The 26,158-nt window shown below is 40.6% G+C and overlaps 1 protein-coding gene across 1 annotated transcript; it reads left to right on the top strand.

Moving 5' to 3' along the window:
- TXNDC5 (thioredoxin domain containing 5) lies at nucleotides 1–26,149 on the top strand. Its single transcript, XM_049824096.1, has 10 exons — nucleotides 1–278; nucleotides 5,216–5,365; nucleotides 8,128–8,233; nucleotides 9,515–9,611; nucleotides 11,964–12,079; nucleotides 14,342–14,428; nucleotides 17,409–17,549; nucleotides 20,428–20,510; nucleotides 23,775–23,904; nucleotides 24,498–26,149. Exons 1-10 carry the CDS (start codon nucleotides 67–69, stop codon nucleotides 24,618–24,620), a joined length of 1,245 nt encoding a protein of 414 aa, XP_049680053.1. The 5' UTR covers nucleotides 1–66; the 3' UTR covers nucleotides 24,621–26,149.
- Nucleotides 26,150–26,158: the final 9 nt, after the last annotated feature.

The following is a 26,158-nucleotide window of genomic DNA, read 5'->3' as shown; positions in this document are numbered from 1 at the left end:
GGGAGGCGGCGGCAGCAGCAGCAGCAGCCGCCCGGGGCTTCGGCCGTTCGCTCTCTCGGCGCTGCCATGGCTGCGCTCCGCTCCGGCCCGGCCTGGTGGCGCCTCCTCTCCTTGGCCGCGCTCGGCCCCGTCCTCTGCGGCCGGCCGGGGCGGGCTGAGCCGGAGCCGGGCCCGGACGCGGCGGAGGCGGACCCGCACGGGCGGCACCTCTACAGCGCCGAGATGCTGCGGCACGGCGCCGCCGCCGCCCCCCACTTCGTCATGTTCTTCGCCCCGTGGTGGGTATCCGGAGCGGCGGAGCGCGGCCCGGCCCGGCGCGGGGGCCCTCCCGCCCGCCTTCTTCCACGTTGACGTGGCGGCGGGAGGCGGCCGGGCCGGGCCGGCCTGGGCGGCGGGGGAGGCCTTGGGGTCGCGCCGCCCTGAGCCCCAGCGGCGGGGGCCGGGCCGGCCGCCTTCCCCGGGGGCGGCGGCGGCGGGGGGACGGACGGACGACACGCGTTACACGGCATCTGGGGGTTGCGGAGCGCCGTGCCGGGGAAGCCGGAGCCACGCGTGTGCCTGGCCCGGGCCTCCGCGGCCGTGCCGGCCCTGTCGGGGGCTTCAGCCGCGCCGCCCCCTGCCCCGAGGGCCCGCGGCGGCCCCCGAAGCGGCCCCGTGGGCTCCCGGCGGTGCCCGCTCCCCGCCCCGCGTGGGGCCTGCGGGTGAAGTCGCCGCTCCGCCGGGCAGTGGGCAGGCAAAGCTGGGTCAGACCCGGTTCTGCTGGGCTGGAGCCGGCCCCCGGCCCTGGCGGCTCTCCCTGTCCCTCCCCGGACGCTGCTTCACCTCGTTCCTCAAAGAGACCCAGGAGCGCGTGGCCTCCGTGTGTGTGGCAGTGGGTGCGGTTTGGTGACCGTCACTTACCACGGGTCCCCCCCCCCCCCCCGGTCTCACAAATACTGTCCTTGCAGAAGTTACGTTCTCTCTGCAATCACGAAATCTAAAGGTAAATTGGCAGTGAAAGCGGTGTAACGACAGCACTGTGTCGCCGAGGCCGCAGGTAGCCGAGCTGGAGAGTTGTCAGATTTGCAAGAGACCTACTGGGCTTTTGTCCTGGACTGGTACGTTTGACACAAGAGTGGTTGAGAAGGATGGGAGAACAGGGCTTTGCTGGATGTTACAGCTGTCAGGAGGACAGTGCTGCTCATCTCCGGGCCTTTGTAGTGGTCGTTCATATTCTTCTCTTTCCTTCGTCTCTTCCCCTACCCTTCTTTATCTGACTGAATGATGTCCAGTAGAAGTTATTGGGAGTTTTGTTGTTAGGGTTGGTTGGGTGGCTTCATGTTTGTTTGGGTTTTTTCCTCCCGAGTTTTCTTAAATTTAGGTAAAACAAAGTTAAGGGAACAATATGCAGACATTATGTTTTGATCCTAGGTTATCCATTGGTACGTGATGCCATTTAGGCATATGTGAGTCATGACGCTCTTTGAAATCAACAGCAGAAAAGGATTTCCTTTCAAAACTGAGGAACTACAACTTTTTTTGTTATTAACATCAACTTGTTTATGCCATATGAAAATGTTAAGCAAAAGCTTGAAAGAGCAGATGCCTGCCTTTGTTCTCTGAAGATCACAAAAGCGGAGGACGCCTGACTTGCTGGTGAAGGACGTTTGCTTGAGAGAGCTGTAAGGCCTTAGAAATGCCCGTGCAGAGCAGGAGTGCTTCTGCTTCTGTACGTCCTCAGTGCGCAACAAAGAGAGCACTGGCCTTGCAAACTTGGACCACGCTCTGCCCTTGGGAGGGCTGAGAATCTTTGCCCAACTTGAGCACGAGGGAGCTGCACCGTTTCCCAGACTTGTTGCAGCTTCTCTGGACGTTCTCGCCCTTAGCAAGCCTCCTCCAGATCTCTGGGTCTTGGCTTCAGGGCCCTTGGTCTGGATTCCTGGCTACTGACAGGCCGCAACAGGGCCAGGCTTTGGGTCCAAGAGGAAGAGAAGGACAACGGGAATATCCAAGTGTTCGAGAGGGGTGCTTAGACATACCGGTGCTTTTATCGTCAGTGGGATCAGGCAGCAACGTGGCAGCCCTGGAATCTGTATTAGAGCCTCTTGCCCTATTCCTACGTGATGTTAATGTGCTAATATCCTAATGCCTCTCACAGAACAATGCGTTTTGGCACTGCTCCCTGAATTTACAAGGGAGAAGCCTAGCAAACAACCCCATGTTCAGCTAGGGTTGTCTTTCAGATTGCTATGGATGCTGCTAATGTTGTATTGTCAATGCTACCAGTAAGAGTTGGGCTAGACAGAGCTGCTGTAACTACTCTGGGTTCTTGAAACAAATGTTGCTGAGGGCCTCCCTCCCAAACAGCAGTGGTACACCAGGTCCACCTTTGTTTCAAATATTGCAGGCTATTCCAAAAAGAGAGCATTCCAAGTCATTTGCCACCAGATGTCTAAGGTTTTTGATCATCAGGCTGTCCCCCTTGGTAGCTACACTTGACCAGGAGCAGGTTACTCTCTTGGCGGCACTAGATAGTCTTAAGATGTTGGCCGTGCCAGCTGTGTGTCTACAGAGGAAAGAGGTTCCCCCTGGTTCCTTAATTGGAAGGAATCTCAAATGAGTAGTTTCATTGTGTTATTTTGACCATTACAGGACTTTTCAACATATGTGGTCTCTTGGTAAACCCCGGGAAGTCCACTGAGCTGAAGCAGACTTGATCACCAGAGTTCGCTGCTGTTGGATTGAACTCTGTTGACTGGATTTTACCTCAGCCAGATTCTTTTGTCTAGAGTGAGACTGGTCCTGTGCTGCTCGTACTGTTATACCTGTCTATCCCACAGTCTACCTATGTTTTTAATTGAGTAATGATTCGTGCTGTATCTTGCTGTGGTGCTGCCCTTGCTAGCTACAGAGCTCAAGCTCTACTGGTGGCCTCCAGAAATGTCCGCGTTCCTCAGTGACTGCACAGGGCTTATCAGTAACTGCAGTTTTGACATATATGGTTCTTATGTACCTTTACATCCCTTCTTGTCATGGCCCAGGAAGTCCACCATCCAGTTTTCCAGATGGGAAGCGCTGACACTATGGGAGGAGCACTGACCTGTCAGCTTGAGGTAGAGCAGCCTGGTAGACTATAGATACTGCCACAGCAAAATAATCTCCAGACACGAGTGCTTGTGGCACACGGTTGCTCAGAGTTAAAATGGGAAACCTATCTGGAAACTCTTACAAATAATGGCCTTTCACGCACAGCTCCTGATGTTAGTGGTGTATAAGAAGGAGGGTTTGGGTTTGTTTTTTTCAGAAAGGTGGATCTTTCCTATGGCCTTGTTAGTCTCTTTTGGATCTTTGTTTACATTTGTAAACAGAGATTATGAATGTTTGCACCACAGTAGCCCCTGTAGGGAAGGAAGAGCAGGACTCCTCACTGATGCCCAGGGCCCCACCATCCCCAGTGGTAGAACTGGCTGCTCCTCCAGCCCCACTGGTGTAATGTGGAGTGGTAGCAATGAACGACTGTGTAGGTACCGTGGGCTAAGGCAGCCATGTGATGTTGCATGGTCTTGTTCTCTTTATTTATGACTTCTCTGGTTTTATATATTCTGCAGCTACACCTTATGAATTTCAGAAAAAGTGTTTAGGGGGCTGTTTTGTCTTGTATCTCCTTCTATGTAACACTGATTATTTTTTTTAAAACCAGAACTAACTACTTGATTACCGATTCAGATATTGAGCATTTTTCCTGCTTTATTTTCAATTTTAGCTCATAATCTGAAGAAGGAAGGGAAAGGGTAACTTTGTATATAGCAGGGATCATGGTGTTAAATATGGACAAGGCAGCTCTGTTCTGCGCTTAAAAAACAGCAGGTCAATTACTTGAGCTTGCCTTACCTAGTTTTCCATGCTCTGTTCTTTAACACCAGTCAGTATTCATTTGGTGTTTAAAACCCCTGCAACTGCTAAGGGAAGGGACCAGGGAATCCAAAATCCTCCTCTTAATTCAAGCTCCATGAAAGAGTTGACTATGAAGGGACTTCAGTCTGAAGTTAAATATTTAAGAAATATTTGATTTTAGTAATAACACATTGTATCCCTTCACCATGACGATTCAGAATAAGATCATATGGGAGGTTGTATTCCCCCACATTATATGTGACCCACTGTGCCTAACAGGACCTTATTAAGGTCAGAAGACATTCTTTATCTTAAAGTAAATCTCAAGGTTATTGTATTTGCCTTAATGATACCAGGATACCCAGAAAGGTGTGCATCCATGCAGCTTTTCTACAAGTGGACTCAAAATCAGTTGTATAAGTGAAACTTTTAAATGGCAGCAACTTTCTGCAAAGTCCTAATGGTGTTTTAATTGTTACTTACAAAGTAGACTGTCTAGGTCATGCCTAGGGCAATAACAGCCTTCATGTTGTCAGGTTGAGAATATTTTCTGTTAATCCAATTATATATTTTTAGATGTCGTGGAGGGTTGGCAAAAGCAGCTATTAGAAATGAAAATCCATTCCTTAAAATTTTTCATCATAGTTACAGGAATATTGCTGTAATGACTTGAAAGACTAGGAAAACCGTGAGAAGAATATTAGCCATTTTCTGCTTCTGGGGAGCTGCTGTTATAGCAACTGTATGAGGCCAGTTTTCTGTGTATATGCAGATATAATTAGTTGATGGTGTGCTGCTGGGGCAAAGCGTGGTATGGGAGGATTTAGAGGAACCCTGTTCAGAAATCAGTCCTGATGTGTTTCATGACTTCTGAGTTACAATATCTGTGACACACACAAGCACAAGTGGCCTTAGAAAGAGGCTAGAAACTGTTATCTTCTTACTTCTGCTAAAATATATGGTATTTTGAAATGTTAGAGTGGAAAGCGAGCTAGGCAGCCTTGCAGGATTTTTCTAGAAAGCTGGAAGACTGAGAGTGCTTTTCTTACTATCCTCATGAAGTTCAGGGGGCGTTCAGTAGGCTTTGTAACGTAAAAGGATAGTAGCAAGAAGTGCTCATCTCTTGATGATTTTTACATGAGATATGTTTGCAGCATCCTACGGTTCTTAATAGTATTCACTGTTGCTTAGTGTAACAGTGCTCAGGTATGGAAGATTTCTGACTTAACTATTTTTAAATTTATCAAAATCTCTGACCACTCTGCATATGACTTTTCCATAGATTCATTCCCCTCTAAATGTGAGCAATTATTAAGCAAATATCTTGTGCCTTCTGTTGTAGGTGTGGACATTGTCAGCGTCTCCAGCCAACTTGGAATGATTTGGGAGATAAATACAACAACATGGAAAACCCACAGGTCTATGTCGTTAAAGTGGATTGTACTACAGATACTCCACTGTGCTCTGAATTTGGCGTCCGAGGATACCCTACGTAAGTATAAAAGGATGTCTGCTCCTATTTCTTTTTTAGTTTTCCGTGATCCTCTGCCAATTTGTTGAAGCTAACTTCTAAGCTATAATTTTTCATGGGTTTCTTTGTAGCCCTTTGGACCTCATATGTTCATTGTAAGCCTTTTTACCATGTTGCCAAGTGTCATGTGATACATACTACTCTTACTCTTTTACTGTTTTTAAAGAAACTGTTTTATGTCTTGGAAGATGGCTGTGTTTAAATGAAGTCCACAATTGTCCTTTACTTTTCTCTGAGAGTACCTCTTTCTCAAGCAACAGTACATTATACAGCTGTGATATGCATGATACAACTGGTCTCTGGTAACGGTATTTTTAAAAATAACTTGTCACAAGTTTGTCAGTACACTGCACCATTCATAATTAATGTATAGGTGATTTCTTAAATTTTTGAGTGAACTTGGTGCTCATAAAATGATAAATTAATAGTATCACTTAGCATAGCAATGCTGATGTTGTACAGACTTTTTCTAGGTAATTTTGCTTATATTGATCTAGGAGAAATGAATTTGTAGTTTAAGGTTGTTAAACTTAGCCTGTTATAAAGGATGTATGCCTTGCTACCTCAGCTTTAGTATGCAGACCATGATCTAGAGTATCTATGAGAGGTCAGCCTGGATCTGGCTTTTGGGTTAGAAAAAAAACACCAAAAAGGAGCAAAGGGATTTTTTTCCACTTGTGTCTTTTTTTTTAAAGCTTCTTGCAAAAATGGATGGGATCATTTCAACTGCTTTACTAATTACTCATCTTAGTGGGGATAAGTGGAGAATGTAATCATCTGTAGCCCTTCCACAGCATGTATTTTGTAGTTTCCTTCCTTTGCTCACTTTGCCTAGCGTTACTGCTGACCCCAGCAACAGCCTGAACTTGACATACGCTCCTGGCTGCACCCGCTTTGACGCAGATGAGTGTGACTGAGTAGAAGTTAAAAGTTATAAATAGCAAAGTCCTTGTTGAAATAGGAATTGTCCTTAAGGGCAGTTTGTGGCTTAGTTCAACTAGAAAGACCAAGAAACAATGAATATTACAATTCTATTTTAATATCTCCAAAAGTGAACATTGGTTGTCTTTGCATATTTGCTGTTCCTTGTAAAATAGAAAAGAGTGGCAGGGATTTTGAATAATTAAAAAATGAATGGATGTGTAATTGCTCCTTTTTCTTCCCCACTCCTCTTTAAGGTCATTGAATATCTAGGAATAGTTAGTGCTCCCTTTCATCCACTTGAAAAGTATAAATAAGGTGACAGTCATCTGCTAGTTATAGAAATATAGAGATAAAGGGGAATTCATGATATCAATTCTCTTCCTGTCTGAGTCAGTTTTTAACTAGCCTGTTTTTAAAAACCTCCAGCAAGGGAAATTTCACAGCTTCCTCAGGCAGAGAGGGATTGTTGCAAGTCCAGGATGTGCTGGTCCCTGCACTGCTTTTCCAAACACCTGTCAAAGGAAAGGCTGCATTCCCTTTCCATCCCCCTGAGGTTAATACTGGCTGAGCAGGTCCCTGTGCTTGTTAGTATAGTTGTCTTAGGATTATTTGGTGCTGCAAAATACTCTCTCAACTGAACTGGAGAAAACTTACCCTCATCTGAAGAAAATAAAGGTGTAGCTGGCTCTTTAAGCTATCTTCTTTTTTTTTTTCTAGTTACTCTTCAAAAGTATTGCCGTGAAGTGCATTTTAGATGTTGTTCTATTTCATTTTTGTTGTTTCCTTCTTATTATGAAGTTGCCTTCCCCCCCCCAAAAAAAAACCAAAAAGTTTTTACTATTATCATCACAAAGAACATTCAAGAATACCTTAAATAGCAAAGACAGTGGGAGCTTCTATCTCTTTTGAATGTATTTGCATTATGTGGTTTTTCAACGTTTTCATGTGTTCATTTTTTCAAACTGTGGAACAAGAAGAGAGAGAAAAACATTTCAAGAAAAAGAAAAAGCAGTACAGAGTGACAGCTCAGCAAGGGGAACTGAGGGCTAGGTGACAGTAGTAATTGAAACTATGATTTGCTTTAAAAAATAAGACTAGTTCAGAAGTTGATATTGCCCCTTTGCCAAATATGTTTCCAACTTTAACTTAAATATTTGAGAGTAGAAGCTTTAGGTAGCTTATGAAAAAGTTTTATAGCAATTACTAAATGTTATAATCATGAAGTCTTGAATCCCTATAAGCAGTCACTTATCTCCTTGTCCTATTGCCGTGTTTCAGCATGTTTTTAATCAGTTTAATACCACATGAAAAGTCCTACATTCCAAGAGCAGTAAGGGAACAAAATGTGAGAAAGAAATTCCTGGGAAAATAAGCATTGGATATTTTTCCTTTGGTTATGGAGAGGGGTGAACAAAACAAATTGATGCTTTTTGACAAACTGAAATAGGATTCATAGGCATAATGAATGATTAACTTGTGAACTGAACGCTGCAATGTTTTATTTGCTTTTGCTTATTGATCAAAGTAATATTAGGCTATGTTGATTTTTAACATGGTATTTCTTTTTGCTGTTTTTACAATCTCCTTTAAAAGCTTACATGGGAATGAAAAAGTGTCCTAAGTTCTAGCCATGACCCTTTAATTTGAGCGAGATGCCTGATGCTGATGTTGATAGTTGAGAGAGCTGTTACTGCAGCCCGAGCTGCATTGCTGTGGATTAGCAAAGCATGTTAGCTTTCTGAGAATGTTTCCTGTGTGAAAATTTTTGCCTCACTCTCTTCTACATTTTGATCCTTTAGCCTAAAGCTGCTTAAACCAGGACAAGAACCTCTGAAATACCAAGGCCCTAGGGACTTCCAAGCCCTGGAAAACTGGATGTTGGAGAAACTAAATGAGGAACCACCTGTAAGTGCAAAGGAAATACTCCCTTCTGCAGACTTGCTTATTTATCATTTCTGTAGGTTAGGCTTCATTTTCCAGGAGGAAATCTGCCCCTGAGAATAAAAGTCAGGAGTCAGGTAGCAGTGACAATATGGAACAGCTTCCATGTAAGTCAATAGTAATTAAAACTGTCATCCTGTGACCTGCCCTTTGTTTCCTCTATTTAAAAGGATAGTACATAATGCAGTTTTTAATGTTTAGCATTTTGACATTTTAAGATACAATTCTTAGTGTCAATTTGGTTGACAGCTTTAGGCCATAATGTTTCTACAATAAGAACAGCAAAATAGCTGTAATATGTTATAAATTGCATTTATGTTGGGCTTAATTACCTCTTAAAATGTGGATCCCAGCTTTAGCTCAGTTATTATCTGATAATGTTGCAGCCTAAAGGGAGGGTTTCAAATAATCGGTTAGGTAGGTTAAGCTAATACCATCACTAGGAAAACGCTTGAGTTTAGGGGTAGCACTTACGTATAGTAGCCAAGCCTTGCCTAAATTAAATTTGTGATTACTGTTTCTAATCATGATAAAGCTTTAGTGATTGCTGAACCACAGTTAGGATGTGATTATATTTAAACAAACATGGTATTTTTAATAATTAAACATTAAATGCTAAACTATTTTAAGAAATTTCCTTTGAGGTTCTTAAAAAATTCTTTCCAGCTCTGAGCCTAGGATCTAGAAAGTAGTCATTTGCTTTTGCTGAACTGCCAGTGGGTTTTCTGCAAGTTGTACCTATAAAGTGTTTGCTCTTTTCACCTTATTGCTGCCTTCATGGAGCCATTGGGTCCCTCTTTCCGGCATTAGGGGAGCAGAAAATAGCTTTTTCACTAGCTATTTTTAAATAGCCCAGAGACCACTGAAACTGGTGCAATGGCAGATGTGGCTGATGCGTGATGCTATGGAGGAACTGTTGTGTAATCTAAGTGTATTAATATATGGTGATGTGCCATAGCAGTTATGTTCTGTGACTATACTACAGCACGGTGAAAGACTCTATTATTCCAATGACTGTGATAGCTGTTTTCTGTGTGGTAGTCTTTTTCACATTTTGCTTTCAAGTAGTTTTTCGTTAGGAAACATTAGATACCCAAATCAAGCTAATTAAGGACATTGCTTTAGGAATTTAAAATTTCAGAGTACGGAGTTTACAACACTGCCACAGAATGGTGTGATGACAGGAATCCAATATTGTGTATTTACTGTGCAAGACAAATAAAAGTTAATTTTTCTCATGAATAGGATCCAGAATCTGATGTGGAACCACCAAAAACCCCTGAACCTAAGCAGGGAATGTATGAACTCTCAGCAGACAATTTCAAGATGCACATAGCAGAAGGTAACTGTTTTTTTCACAAGCAAGAGATACTTGCTTACAGAGACATCTGTAGTGGGAAGTCTGCAAAAGAAGTGTTAGATTTCAAGGTACCTCCTTCCCACTTTTATTTTGCAGTAACACCTAGTGAAAGAGGATGAAACTACAGACTGTGTAAAAATGCAGTAGTTTCTAATTACATATTGCATACCATGAGGAAGTTTAAGAACGGCACTCCACTTAGTAGGCAGTAACATTAAGGCCTGTAATCACATGGAAGAAGCTAGTGGGGCCTGCTCAACTAAACTCTCTCTTTCCTCGAGTTCCTTGTTCAATCATAGCCTTGCCACTTCGTGTTTTTGCAAGTCGCGTTTCCTTTTTCCCTAGGTGCTGGTTGTTCTTACTCCCAGACTGCTCTTCTGAATAAGTATAATCCACCTGCTTCCTCCTTACTGCCCCCGTCCCACTCCAGTCTGACCCCTTATTTGATATTGTTTAGCTTCCTTCCTCCAGAATTTAATGTGGGCAAAACAATTCACCTATTTGGCCATTTTAAAAAAATATTTTGTCTGGAAGCTTTAAAATTAATGCCAGGAGTGATACCTAACATGGGAAACTTCATACCCCACAGGGTGGGTTTTTTTTGAGAATGAGCAAAATCTTACAATAGAAGCTTGGCGTTGCCGTAACAACAAATGATCCTACCATCTCTGTCTGTTTTCCTAAAAACAAAGGCCAGATTAAATTAACTGTCTGTGCCCATGTGATACCACCAGTGAGGCAGATACTAGAGCTTCTTGAAGTAACCATTGACGAATTAGAAATATTTTCAGGTGGAAAAGCATTTTGTGCAGCTAACTTAAAACTTCCCAGCATGTGTGGCTTAACACAGAATTACATAAAAATTCTTCATGGATTCCTCTCTAAGCCATCAGGGAGATGCTAAGCATCAAACAACTCCACAGTCTGAGAAGGTAGTTAAGTTTAGTGTATGTGTAAATGTTTTAATATTTTTATTGTAATTTTTCATTATGTGCCCGTTGGCATTCATAGAGGAGACATTCTCCTGGTCATATCCAATGGTTGAGCAGGTTTATGATCATCTGTAAAGCTGTTGTCCTCTCTTGACTTCAGTTACAACAAGTTCAGTGCTTAAATTTAGAAGGAGGCTTAGCAGTTCCAGCTGGAAGGTTGACTTTTGTTCTTAAAACGTCTCCCTTTACCTTTTTGGTGCTCTAGGGCAAAAAGAATTTATTTATTTTTCTATCGGGGAGGAGAGTATATCAATATTTGGTATAGAATAGCTGATTTTGACTAGATGTTTTTATTCATTCATGAGAAATTTCAGTTTGCAGTTTACTTAACCAAAGCAAAGCATGTCAGTCAATTTGAAACTCTTCTACGTGCAGACCAGGCATGTTAGAGTATGCTACTACTGCTGTTTACATTTCCTAGTTATTTTGTGATGTCTTTCCTCTGACCTCCTTTTGTGAACAAGCCCTCAAACTAGAAATGAATTCTAGTAATATTAGCCCAAAAGCAGTCTTCAAAGGGTTATGAATAATTCTGTTAAAAAGAGCTTTTTTCCAGTTGCTGGCATTTCCTTCAAGTTAATTGGATTTTATTTTTTTACTTGTTTTAATTAAGTTCATTTTTATTTCATATTAACAGAGCCTTGCCTTGATGTGTGCAAAAGCATGCAGCATCTTGAATTAATAGTAATCTTAATTGAAGGAAATTGCATATTCTGGTACTCTGCAATTAAGATGATACTTTTAAACTAAACATTAGTAGGAGATAGTACAGAGACTCTCCTCTCTATAAAATACTGCAAAAATCTACTAAAGGCAGCTATTTCTGAATATTTCTGAATGAAAATACAAAGATCAGGGCAGGAAAAGGAGAATGGAAAGCTAAACAAAATTGTTTAGGTAGTGCATGGACTTAATGCAGTGGTGTTTTCTAAGAAATGTTTAAGTTGAAGTCTAATGCTTACTTTCATTTATGCTGTTATAAATGCACGTTCCTTGGTGGTTCTTTCTACTCTGTAATAGAGCAAGTGATTGACATGGTAGAATTAGACATTGTAGCAAATGGTGAGGTTAAAAATACCAGTTTTAATATCCCACTTGTTGGCTTGAGGTTGTGAAGCTGTTTGGATTTTCAGAGAAATTGGCAACACTGTGGGACTGCATGCAGTATTGAAAACCTAATTGTTGAAGTATTCTGTCCTGGGCTTTGATTCACAGTGTTTCCTATCTTTAACTCAGGAAATACCATGATAAATTTGCAGTCTGAGATTAGTACCTAGTCTTTAATTGCAGCCAAATTAATTCCAAATGAGTTAAACATTTTTTTTTCCTTTTGACTTAAAAGGTAATCACTTTATCAAATTCTTTGCCCCTTGGTGTGGTCATTGCAAGGCTTTGGCCCCAACCTGGGAACAGCTGGCTCAAGCCTTTGAGCATTCAGAAACTGTCAAGATTGGCAAGGTAGGTGAAATGCTCTTAGTCTGAAAATGTGTTTTGTGTGAATGGGTGTTTCAGCCAAGTATCATGCTTTTTGTGCTGTGATTTGCAAATAACAATTTTTTTGCTTGTCATCTCTTAAATCCTTTTATAGTCATAGTTTCTATTTTAATTTTGGGATTTTTTTTTTTTTCCCCTCACACATCCACAGTTGACAGGACTCCCTCATTTTAAGCAAGGACTTGTTAGAAACACAGGTAGCTTCCTGTGTTTCAGAGAGAGCTGGGAATAAGTCTAATACTTCAGATGCAGGGAATAATATTTTGAGATTTGTTTTTTACTATGCTTCCCCTTTGTCAGAAATTGATAGACTTTAGTATTTATTTTGAGTGGGAAAGTGACTTCTAATTTGCTCTTTGCAGCATTGGATTCCTTAGCAAGCTTTAGACCTACAGGGCTCCTTATGATGAATTATTTCTTGGTTCATTTGTTGTTGTTGTTGGGGGTTTTTTGTTGGGTTTTTTCCCCTCTTTACCCCCATAGAACTTTCTAAAGGTTTCAGGGGGTCTTCCACCTTAAAAACTGATATCTTGTCCTGCTTTACTATTTCCCTTAGGGTTGATAACCAGGTTCTGTGGTGTATTTACCATGGGAGCTTGTTACTTGTACGTGGAGTGACTTCTGTGCAGAGGTATGGAGGTGGTCTGGCAATTGCAGTTACTGGCTTTATTTGCTGACCCATACCTAAGTCCACAGGTGGCTCATGATGTGAATCCCTCTGTATTTGCCAACGGTGGAAAACTGACCAGGCTCAGCTTCCATGTCCTTGAGCTTTCAGAGTGGTTCCGCTGATCTGAAAGACTGCATAACAATTAGCAGTGTTGTCAGTCCTGCAGAGGGGCAAAACCCCAGCTATCTCCCCTGCCTCTGCCTTCATAGCACTTTCAGCTGTTACTAGGGGTGATGAGCTTAACTTCTTTTTTTTGTTTTTTTAATTACTTTTATTTTTAATGCTTTTTAAAATCTGCTTATTCAGGTATGCCATAGATGTACAGAGCAGGTCAGCATAGTTGAACTTTAGAGAAGACATATATATATATATATATATATAATTTTGAGAGCTGGTAGATATAAAAGTAGATTCCCTCTGAGAATAAAATATTGGAGGCTATTGCTTCTTCGATGCTGTCTATACCAAATGTTGCATCTGCTGTTTTACTTTTTGAGAACCTTGCTTGCTGTCTGATAAAATCTTTGGTTAGCTTAAGTGTCTTCTTGAAGTTACCATTCTCTGATACCCAGAGAAGAATAACGAAAAAATTTCCAAAATTTCTGTTTTATTCAGTTGTGTTCGCAGTTACTAATACTGATAGTTGCTATTTAATAAAGCCACTAAGATTTGTCTTGATGCCTAGGCAATTTTGTATAACTATATACCTTGTGAAACTATTTGAAACATGTCTCGCCTCAGATTGTAAGTCTAAGTAAACAGGAAACGCAACTGTTTCTAAGAAGGTTGAACCATGACCTTCATGTAATCTGGGGGAATAGCATCTTAACAGCAATGATACCTACTGGCAGGGTGCTGTTTAATCTTCAGAACTGATCTTCAGTGATCTGGAGCAAAGTGTTTCTAACGTAAAATTCAAAATCCAAGTGCTGTGTTGAGCAAATACTCCAATGCCTAAGTTATCTTTTTTCCTGCTTCAAAAAAAGATTATAAACTGATAACTTTAGATTGGTTTATGACATATTAGAATTGAATGGTGCTATGCACTGGGAACTTCCCTTGGAGTAAAGTTAACTTGCTAGCTGTTGACATGTCTTCTGAAGTCTTTAAAGAGTAGTCTTTTAAAAAAATGGATGAGCCAATATATCTTCACTTTAAAGTTCTCTCGTATTAGCATTTTGTGTCTTACTGTCCATGCAGTGATTTTATTCACTGAGAATACCAAGTACTTTTTAATTGGAATATTTAATTGTCTTCATTGTTCTTTGTAACTGTTACTACTTCCCTCTATCTCTACCTCCCTTCCCCCCCCCCCAAAAAAAAAAATAAATCAAAACACACACGTAGCCTCCCAATTATACAACCAAACCACTGTTTAGAAGGCAGACATAATTGCTCTCAAGATAGTAGTTGGTACCGAGTTTTACCAAGCCATGTATTGCTTGTTCCTGGATTTTCTGAGTTTTTAAACATAAGGGAGGCTATGATGCTTGTTGTATATTTATTTTATGCGCTGAATGGTTTGTTGTTTGGGTTTTTTTTTTTCCAAAATGTAGGTCGACTGTACCCAGCATTACGAAGTCTGCTCTGAAACCCAAGTTCGTGGCTATCCCACACTCCTCTGGTTTAGGAATGGTGAAAAGGTGAGTCTGCAAGCTCAGCAAAAGATCAGGCCATTTTTTTCTGAATAATATTTGGACTATGCTTACATCCTGGGAAAAAGAGATCAAGTGGGCATATACAAAAGTCTGCTTGTGAGAGAAAAGATGTTGGAGGTTCAGTCAGATACTAGAAGAGGTATACTTTGTCCACAGAGAAAAGTTAGAATTTTTTGCTGTTTGTGCTCTGCAAATAACTGGTATGATGTTCATAAATCTGTTAGCAGTATCTCCAATTATGCTACTGTGAGAGAATTCTGGCTTTAGTTTATCTTAATACTTTACCTCCTATGAAACACAAAAACATAGATGAAATAGTAATAATAAAGTATGTAATTTTCACAATGTGTATCACAAAGTTCCCATGTAAGTGGTGCCTATCTGCTGAGTGATGTCTGTGATGCACATTTTCCTTGTAAATCTGCACACTTCATATGACACTGTGAGAGAGAGTTCTGTGGGCCCAGCTGACATTTCTCCTCATAGCAATTCAAAGGATTACAATATTCTGAAGTTACGGGGAAGCAAAATATTTATAAATACCACCTACATGAACAGCAGCAAATAAACATAAATAGTAGTGTTACTTATCATATGTTTCACACTTTCAAGATAAATGTATTAAATGGATATTAAAAATAGGTCTGCAAGCAGAGAACCTAGGACTTCTCTTTCAGCTCTTACCCACTAAGTTTTGGGGGGTTTTGTTTTTTGTCCCATTCATCTTGCATTCCTTTTTGAACATCTACGGTATCAGAGATGAAAGTTTTGCTACTCAGTCCAGTTTAGCAGCTGTTGCTTGTGGCAGTTTGGTGCTGCTCTAAAGAGAAAGTGGCCATAAGTACATAGCAGTGCATGTGAAGTTTGGTATAAGCACCCCTATAAGATCAGACACTCCAGGGAATTTAAATGAAGCAGCATCTGCATTTTTGAATCCCAACCTGATTCACACAGGGAATACACGACATTGTTACTGCTCGAGCAGCAGTGCCTGGCACATGTCAGAAGCAGAACTGGAAGCTGAGGGAGTGCTCAAGTTAAACATGGTAGCATGTCCAAGGTTAGAGGTGTTTTCAGTTAAATAAACTTTTGCCTCTATATAGCGTGAGTCTGAAGAATGGGAAGTGTTCTGCTGTTTCTTCGGAATGGTTCCCTACCTGCTTTATTTTTATTTTTCAGATATCTACAGATGGCAAGATAACTTGCCACAACCATACCATCTTGATCTAGAAAAGTTAGCTGTGGTTTTTCTTGACAAACCAGATCAGTTGGGTTTTTTTGACCCTTTGTAATTATTGAAGTTTGAGGTGCTTGGAGTTATTTGAATCAAGAGTGTGGTGAAAGAAAAAGTCAGATCACTGCTGTTGCATTTAGTAAAGCTGAATCTCAGCCATTAGTCTGAACAATGTATTTCTGTTGACATCAAACTGGCTTTTCTCCATTGGCAGTGTGGTATTCCCTGGTGGCATACTGCCACCAGAATTGCATGTTACTTTGTGGGCTGGTACAATATATTTTACAAAAAAAAACACCACAATACAACCCCAACAACTTTCCAATAATCTGACCCAGAAATTCCTGAAAATCTCTTTGGTTGCTATTACATTGTTCAGTAAGGGGAGGGGAGGGAGAGGAGAACTGCTTCAGTCATCCAGCCTTGTTGTCCATAATGCCATCATCCCCTTTGTCATAACTGAAGTCTGGCATCACACCATCCCTCTTGGTTAGATGCAGCAGAAACCCTGGGAGGAATGAATGGGCACTGACCCTGCCCTGCTGAAATGGATACAAACAAGCAGGTACAGGCTTCTTGCATCATCTTAGATTAATTCCTTTGTGATTTAGACCCAGTGTGGGGAAAGTGGCTATAGTTACAAGGAACATTATCAATGACAAAAGAAGGGAAAATGTGTAGAAAGTGTTCCAGAGATATAGGAAATAGTTGAAGAGGTGTCTGTTCTTCCTTCCAACGTATGGAAGATTGTATGCTGTTTCTTGAAGAGTATTCCTCATCTGTGAGAGGAGATACATCTGGTAGCCCACACCTCATGGGACCGAAACTCAAGAATTCTATCCAAAATGGGTATGTAGTGTCTTGAAGAGATGATCTCTCTTTTGAACAGAGAAATTAGTACTAATTTTTGCAGAGAGCGCTGAGGGCAATCACGCAAGAGCCAGTTTGGAGGTGGCCAGCAGTGGATTTGAGACTAGAAACTGCTCAGAGGTGCTCTGATTTCTCATCCTCTAGAGTTGTGAAAGTACCCGAGATAGGGGGAAGCATCTAAGGCAAACTGGCTCTTGCAGATCTGGCTGGTTGATGGCTTTATGTGCAGGTTCAAAAATGTGACTTAACTTTGGTGAGAGTGGTGCCATTGGAAATACCTGCCCCACAGCAGGCAGCTGTTGTCTCTTGCTCCCAGGTGAACTTAGGTGCGTTGCCTTACTGTTTGGGTTTTCTGAGGATGTGTGACAAGTGTGTGGGCCAGAGGAGTGACTATGTAGTTACGTGACATGCAAGTCAAGCCTTTCAGCCCTGTCAAAGCACTGGAGAGAGCTCTCGTGGTAACAGAGACCACCACCAAAGAGCGATGGGTACTTTGTTGTTCCTTGCAGTAGCTTTAGGTTCAAAAAAATAAAACCTTGGAAAAGCTGACTAGAGTGAGAGATGAAGGTCAAAGTGGAAAAGTTTCTAAAGCTTACTTCTATGTTTCTAAAATACCTTTCATTTCAAGGAAATTTTAGATTGTTCCATTTTGGTACAGAACAATCTATGGCAAATCCTGAAGATGTGGAGTGAATGGAATGCCATGGAGAGGTTTAATGACTAGATAATATTTAGATAAATTAAATAAATAGATTTATTATGAATATGCTTACACTTGGCAATCTTATGCTTTTCTGGTAATTATTTATTTGCTAGATTAATTGCATATACACAGTTGCACAAACTATCTGATAATTGTAGGGTGACCAGTACAAAGGGAAGAGGGACTTTGATTCCTTAAAGGAATATGTGGATTCCCAACTACAGAGCTCTGGGAAAGAGCCACCATCAGATAAACCCACCGAAGCCCCACAGCCACCCACAGAACCCACCCGTGTTGAGGTAAGTGCTCCTGCATTCTGCAGTGATGCTGAAAGCATTAAAACTGTTTCAGCAGCCTGTCTGAGTCTTCCATGTGTTTCTCTCTGATAGCTTGACAATTTCTAGATGTAAACTGTACCAAATACTTTCCTGGTTATTTTTTTAGTAATTAATGAGTGGAATCAGACCATAAATCCTAGTGATACTTTTACTAACCTGATAAATTAGAGAAGGAAAAAAAAAAAAATTGGCTCCTTTTTTATGGTTTCAGTAAGTTGTTTAGCTAGAGTGGCATAAATGTGGTCTTTTTCGGTCTGCGGACCTGCTGGCACCTTGGTCTGTATGACAGCATATTTCACCACTATGGAGATGAATGTTTATTGCAAGATTCTCACTTGAACCCAGGAGGATGGCACACGCTGCTAAGCTCCTAAAAAAAGCCAGGGTCCTATACTGACATACTATCTGCAGAAACAACAAAGAAGCAAAGATTATGAAGACTGATCTAAATGTGGCAAGGTAACGTGTCCTGTGACAAGAAAACTCCTCGGGTTTGGAGGCTTATTCCAATCCTGGTTGTAGGAGCTGCATGGGTTATGAACATTGCCAAGGAACTGGCAGGAATAACTTTATCACCTTTGCATAGTTGTACTTCATGGCATTTAGTTTTCTGTCTTTTAAAATTATTTTGGCATTTCATCTGCCATTTTGCTTGTAGCTGAATGTAAAATTGGCGAGGTTGAGAAATTAGGGATGGTTTTCAAGCATACTTTTTCATGAAATGTGGAAAACAGACTTCTGCCTGGAAAATAAGGGATGGTGACTTATACTCCCTTGTGATGTAGAATGAACTTATGTGATCAAAAAGCATCAATATTATTAATATAAATACAGTTTATATGCAGCTTCTCACAGGAGAATATTACCTTTCCCAGTTGACTTTTCCAGCAGCATTACTTATCTTGCATAAACTGGCTTACCAAATGTTATAGACAACATAGATTTGCAATTGTCATACCCCTCAATTTATTTATTTTTTTTAAATTGACCTCGTATTTGGAAGATCCTAACAGGCTGTTGTTGGTACAATGCAGAAAGTAATTAGTTGTCTTTCTATTTTTATAGAAATAACAAAAACAACGCGTGATACAAATTCCCACTTAGGCCTTGCATGCACCAGTACACATACAAACAGGAAAGTATTGTGGGGGGAATTTTTTTGCCAATAGTAGACACAGTGTAGGACTCGACTTCTCTTTGCAACTTTACATCGCAGCTTTGGATGCTGCCATTTCTTGGTTGCTGATCTTCAGACACCTTGCTTCTGGTTTTGTTTTTATGAATTTTGAAGCAAGGAGCTAGCCCGTGTAGCCAGCAAACACCGACTGCATTTGCCATCAGCAGCCCACAGCTGGTACCGCAGGCAGCAAAAGCAGTGAGTTCCGACTCCAAATTTGTGTCCCAGTGTTGAGCCCCTACATGGATTCCCGCATGTCTTACATGGGCCAAGTACTTGCCAGCCCTTTCACAGAAGCTGTACTTTTATGTCTGTAAGACTTGTCTCCTGCCAGACATCGCTAAAATTACTCAATAAGGATCCAGATGGATTGAGATAGAGTCATCAGGAGATGCTTAGACTATGTGATTGCCTAAAATGTTTTTTCTGAAGAAACCAAGATATCTGATATTAAACTTATTTTTGTGGTTATATAGTTCACATTGTCATTCTGATAGTAATCTACAGATCTTTAAAATTTATTTTACTGTGTGGATTATGGGGAAGATGTTATTTACGGGGTTTTCAGATTTGATATCTTCGATTGTAAATGATGTTTGGGACATCTGGTTTAGGATACCCGTTTAGGAAATTCAGAATATGTATTTACTGCTCATTTTTTCTTCATTTAAGTATTTGTAATTATTTAATAATTAGAAAGTATAATTTCTAATTTCTAAATAATTCTTTAGCGGTAATAACTCTTCAACTTAATGAAATAACTTGATTTCATGAACTAACAATTATTTACAGAAACATTTAAAGGTACTGGATAATTTGTAATTTCAAGTTTCTTTTTGGCTTCTCTTCATAAAACTCTTACTGGGTTTAAAGTAGATTGGTAATACTGTCAGTTGCGCTCTTGTTTTTCTTTCATTTGAATTTGAAGCTTTTATGGGCATGAGAATTATTTATTTATTTTTAATCCCTCCCACCCTTAAGGGTCTCACACAAAAAATGAAGTTTGTTACGGTTCTGTAAGCAACGTGCTATACTCCCATTACTCCCATGCCATTGCTCCTGATGTTATCGGGAGTAAAAATTCTTCCTGGTGTCCATGCGAGTGTGGTGTGGTGATGTCCTCTCAACAGCCAAATACGTGTTTCTGGTAACAGTTTTTTCTGTGTGCACAATGCAGGGATATAGCAGAGGGAGCACAGCTGTCAAGACATCACTAGGATTCCTTGAATACCTCATTAAACTCTCGGATGGCCATTATGTGCTTTAAGCCAACTTCTCTCAGTTCCTTGCAACAACGTTCCTTGAAACATTTGCATGACAGTGTATTAAATGAAGGTGATTCCTTACGCCCCCCCCCCCCCCCCCCCAACTAAAAATTTGGATGCAGTTAAATCCCCTGAAAATAGAGATGTTTTGTTTCTTCACTTATGGATGAGATTCCGTGTGAAATACGCGCTCCTCTACATCTCTCTAAGGGGGGAAAGTAGCTGAGGGGTAAAAGTAGTGAGGTGTGCTGCTGCTACTCCTGTTTATATTATCAATAATATTATCTTCTCTAGTTTGAGTTTCCCTTTCAGGTAGGTAAAAGCTCATTTGGCTTATGTTATATATACAAAAAGTTTTGACTTTTTTTTTTTTTTCTTTTCTTTTTCCCCCGAACAGGCTGCAGTGCTCGCTCTCTCTGAAAAAGACTTTGATGCAACCATTGCTAGGGGGATCACCTTTATTAAATTCTACGCTCCATGGTAAGAAGTTCGCACCTGTTGTTCAGGATTATTGCTTGTCTAAGCCGTCAGTGCATTAGTTGCTGTAGGTCTTTGAGTTGTGTTAGTACTGTATTTGTTGTCTGGATCTAAAATATGAATTAACTGAAGACTGTATATGTCGGCAAGAGTTACAGCAAAAAAGCTCAATCTGTTTTAGCTTTCTTGGGGTGCCTCTCTGTGGAAAGTCTGACAGAGAAGCTTTACCGTGTCAGCCGCCACGTGATGCTGCAGAACAAGGAGAGTCAAGCTTTCTTTGCAGGCTTAGTGTGCTCCTATCCCTTGATTAGGGTAAGGTGAGGGGAGTGTATCACCAGTGTTGAGAAAGGAGAGTATGCTGGCCTTTGGGCCCTCTCTTGCCACAACCAACCTCACTTGGAAGCCTCATTTGAGCACCTGGGAATTGGTAGACTGTAGAGCTATGGGTAATTGGCTGTTACTCTTCAAATAACTGACAAAAAACTAATTTGCACAAGTGACAATTTTGACATGATCTTAAGAGTATGTTCCATGTAATATGTCCTTATGTTCACCCAAGGTAGAAATGTCCAATGCAGATGGTGTAGGTGTAGACACCCAATGGAAAGCATGGGGGGTGGCCAGGGAAGTAATGTCCTATCTGGCATCTGCCATTACTGGCATATCCAGCAGAACCTGGGACCCAAGCTGGGGTAAGACCTCAGTATTACAAACTCATAGAACAAGTATTTTCCCCCTTTTCTTACTGTTCGCTTTCTGAGACCAAAAGGAGGTTTTAAGTTTCTCTCTTTGGTTTATAGACTTCATCTTATTTGTGCCTGGATTGAATTTAATGAAACTTGCATGCCATCTTTCTCATCCAGTGCCCAGTCTCTTCGCCAATAGAAGGAAGCCTAGTGTAGGCGGAGAGATTAAAATTAAGCTGTATTTCACTGTGTGAAAGAGAACACATCTCTGATTTCATCACTAGCCATCCCATTAATGCAGTTTATAAAATATAAAAAGATCTTTTGTTTGGAGTGGTAAAAGGTCACCATTATAAAGCAACACAAGCAAAGGCAACCCATATTTAAATGTGCTCAGGAGCATCAAAGTATTGCAGCTTAACTTTGACAGTGGGCATGAATGTGTTTCTTACTGTAGGCAAGAAGTACCAGGGAAAGTTTCGTTTTACGTACTCTCAGTGATGCAGTATTTTCCAGTGTTGTCACCCTTTTTATTGCACTGTGGTTTGCTGCTTGAGAGACACTTCTACGCTCTCTTATGTCTGAAAGATCTGCTTTTGGATGTAGGCAAGTATCTGCCACCACTGTGTTAAGAAATACCCTGCCCATACACACACCCCTTCACGTTTACTGCTCTTTCTTTGCTCCCTTTATCCTCTTTGTACACTGTGAGGGACTGAGATTGAATCTGTGCCTGTGCTGCTACTGCACCACCAGAGCTGGCTGGTAAATTCAGTTTACACTTGTGCACAAAGCAGCTTCTAGTCTGATTTCTGAACCCAGGACTTGTTGGCATACATAGGAGTTCATTATCTAAGAAACTTCTGGAAAAAATTGAGATAAAGAAATGCTCCCTTTTTAATTAACTTTTCTTAGTAATACTGCACTTTAACCATCTCCTCATCTCTTGAGATTCTAATGGTGTGCTGCTGGATCTCACAGATATCAGTCTTGGGTGGCAGGCTAAGAAATTGTGATTCAGGATCCAGAGAGTCAAGTTCTTAAACCAGTGTGCGCTCCCTGGCTGCAATGTTCAGAAAGCCACCGTTTAGGAAAATACTTCCTATATTTATGTAGCGGGTATCCTAGTTTTATCTCTGAAAGTCAGGCTTATGTATACAGTTTTAGTGCTCTGCATATAAATGACCTTTTTCTCTTCCAAGTGGATTAATTTATGTAGGGCTCAGCAAACACTATTATGTTGCTTGCTAGTTCTGTCTTTCAGTTAGTTTTGGATAAATATTAATGTTAACTTGCATAGTAAGCATAAAATCATCCTCTTCTAGTAGTTTCTGTGCACGGTCAGAAATGCTTTTATACTGTCAATGTGTATTAACAAGGTGGTTTAAATATACACTGGCTTGCATTAAGAAAACTTTTGCTGAGACATCTTTCATTATTTTTGTAAATGCCCTGATCCAGCCTCGAGGCAATTACGGCGCTGTTTTAATAACCCAATTAAGGTGCAGCTGGGTTAGAATAGAATGAGCAATGCAGCTTGAAAGTCTAAAGTGCTTTGGGAATTCTTCTTGAAGGCAGTAAGAAGTTCAAGTTATGAACTTGGCTTAGCCACATTCAAAATAAAACCAAAATTAATACTTTACTGTAGTTCCTGCCATTTTACAGTATCATTTTCTCTCCTGATAGTAGTGTTTCATTGTGCGTACTCTGCGGACCACATGCTCATGTTACTGTAGAGACATAAGGGAATAAAATAGAAGTAGTCTTTTTGGTGTTTTTGATGATATAACTGGAAAGATTCTCTATTTAATGCAAATCGGAATAGGGCCTGATACAATTTTTTTTTCTTTTTTTTTTTTTCTCCCATCTGCTAAGTGAAGCTTATTGACTATCAAGCAATTCTATTATGGATCTACCTGAAAGTATAGTGGTAGTGGTCAAAAAACTTCTTCAAAGCACCTTCAGTGAAAAAGTGCATTAAACTACTGGAGTGTTTCATAAAAACAGAATCTGTGTTGACAAATGCCTCTATTAAAATGGAGTTTCCAGCATTGGGTGATGTACATTAGTCAAGGAGGCCATTAGGAACTGGAAGAAATTTAATAGGGGAATTAAAATCTCATTTAAATAATTAAACTCAGGCTATGTAGCTTTAGCATAATGGGCATATGCTACCTGAAAACTTAATTTGTACTACAGACATTCTGTGCCTTGCTTAAAACATGTTTGTTTCTAAGCAATCTTTTTTTTTTTTTTTTTTTTTTCCCATTTAAATGTTTTCTGTGCTCATCTTTATTTGGCTTCATATGCCTCTGTAGGGTAAAATGTTAATGCACCAACATCCACCATACCATTCCAGACAAGACTAATGAAGGCCAGAAACTACTTTAGTGCTTAACTTACATAAAATCACTTGTTTTCTTAGCTAATTTACTGACATAATAGTGCAAGGGAGTTGGAGGGCCAAATCATTAGGGGATAGGAAAGGCAGCTAGTTAAACTTACAGCTATTGCAGCAAGATAGTAGAGATAAACTGGAAGGTATATCTGCTAAACAAATCTCTCTCTTTTTTGTTTCGAGGTGTGGTCACTGTAAGAACTTGGCCCCAACTTGGGAGAACCTTGCCAAAGAGCAATTTCCAGGTTTGACTGATGTCAAAATAGCAGAAGTAGACTGCACTGTGGAACGTAACGTCTGCAACAGATTTTCTGTAAGTGTGAAAGATCTGAAATAAATGGGATAGTATTGTGTACCAAATGTTAAGAGGTTCTAGTGTGCAGCCAAGCCGGCTGCCACATTGTGGGTGCCTGGTGACAGTGCAGCTGTGTTCTTTGTTAGCCAAAAAAGAGGTAGTTCAGAACAGCTCCTGGTGACACCGTTTCTTTCTTGGACTGTTTGTTCAGACTCGGTCATTCTCATTATTGGATAAAGCTGAAGAATTCTCTAATATAAGAAGCCTCCCTCTGTGAAAGTACCAAAGCAGTCTTGTGCAAAGTTCTGTTCCCAGAAAAAAAAAAGTCTTTTGGTGCCAGTAGGCAGACAACCGAAGACAGAGCTGGAGCTGCCATTCCAAGAGCCTAGAGGAACATGTATTATCCCATTCACTTACAAATGTTCAGAAATTGCAGGTTGGCCATCTAGTGTGGTGTTTGGGTTTGTGTTTTGGTTTTTTTTAAATTAAAATGGCTTATTGTTTTAGAGGGGTGTGGTGGCTTTTCAGAGTCAGGTAGATAAAAGTGAAGGCTACTAGTGAGTCTGGACATTAGTAATGTGTTTCTTTGTGTGTGTGTGTGTCTTTTGAAGGTACGTGGTTATCCTACACTTCTGCTTTTCCGAGGTGGAAAGAAAATCAGCGAACACAATGGAACGAGAGACCTTGAATCACTGCATAGCTTTGTCTTGCGTCAGGCAAGGGATGAATTGTAATAAAAGTCTGGATGCTCCGTCCCTGGCTGTCTTTGTACAGTAGCTGGGGGATTTCAATTATTGCTAATTTTCAAATAGTGTATTTGGGGGTGGGAGTGGGGATTGGGGCATTTTGTTTGTTTGTTTGTTTGTTTTTAGGAAATGGAATGTACTAAACATTGGTATCTCCCCTCTGTGTGTGTGTTGAAGACATGCTACCCTGTGTGCAAAGGAAAACTTACAAGTAGTTACTGTGCAAATTGAGAATATTTTCAGCATTGGTAGCATTTCTGCATTCCCACAATGAAGTGTGAATGGTTTCCTTTGAGACTAAAATACATTAAGAAAACCAACTTAAGGGCACCAGTAGAGTATTTTTGTCTTCAGGTTAGATTTGGTTAAAAAGTAATCCTTACAAACTGGCCACCATTACTAGAAAGGTAAAAGCTACAGCTGTGTTGAGTCACTTTTGCCTCTACAACTGTACTTAAACCCTGTTTGTCTTAATATAGCTGCTGGTTAAGAAATGGAAAGTCATGGGAGGTTGAAAACACACACACCTTTGGAAGATACCAGGCCACCATGAGCTGGTTGTTTCCTGTTAATCCTCTCAGCATGGGAGGTCTAGCCATAATGAAGGTGATGGTACTGTAACATGTGCCTGAACGTTACCGATGCCATAGTGTGTGTCAGGTGGATTTTCATAGGCTGCTTCTGTCCAGCTCCAGAGGAGTAACTATGCTCTACTTATATAGAGCCAAAGTGAGTAGGCGTTATAACTAACTGCTCCGTTAATATTAAATGATCAGTTAGACTTCAGAGCTGATGACATGTGTTTCCTACTCTTGCCTAAATCCAGACCTTTGTGCTGACCTGCTCCTTATTCGGAGTACTTGGAGAACAAGTAGTACAATGTTTAATTTTTTTTTTTTGCCATTCAGCTGTTCTACAGTAGTGTAAAGTAGTTCCCCATTCTTCTTGAGCCTTAACCTTTTTCCAAGCTGTAAGCATTGGTAAGTTTGAATGCTAGGACCATGCACTCTGTGGTGCCTTGGATTATAATATGGATCTATTCTTTGGTGCATAAGATGTTCCATGTTAGACATAATTGAAAGCCAAAGAATTTACAATGCAGACTGTCACAATACAAAGACAACAGCAAACAAGGACTGAATTCTGCCATCTTGTGTGCACAGAAACTCATGGAATGAGGATGGCTACAAGCTAATTTGACTAATCTGTCAAGATGCTGATTTTTGTCCATCATATGGAGTAGGTTGGGGGTTTTTATAAAAAAAAAAAAAAAAAAAAAAGGCAAAACAGCAAAGAACTTTTAAATCAATGAATTTCTCCTGGTACTTCACTTCACTGTCTGTCCAGAACTTTTGATTCTGTTTAATCTAAAAATGTGTAAGGGTGAAAAAGCCACAGTGAAAGCTAAGTGTTGTACTGGCAGATGTATTAGATCAATGTATATACTTCTGCCTTAAAGGAAGCCTTTATTATCACGTTTTTAACAACTTTCTAGTGAAGCACAATCTCATGAGTTTCTTGTATAA

This window comes from Accipiter gentilis, chromosome 20 (assembly GCF_929443795.1).
Source record: "Accipiter gentilis chromosome 20, bAccGen1.1, whole genome shotgun sequence".
Lineage (NCBI taxonomy): Eukaryota > Metazoa > Chordata > Aves > Accipitriformes > Accipitridae > Astur > Astur gentilis.
The sequence above is the reverse complement of the archived record's forward strand: the minus strand, read 5'-3'. Positions and strand labels throughout refer to the sequence as shown.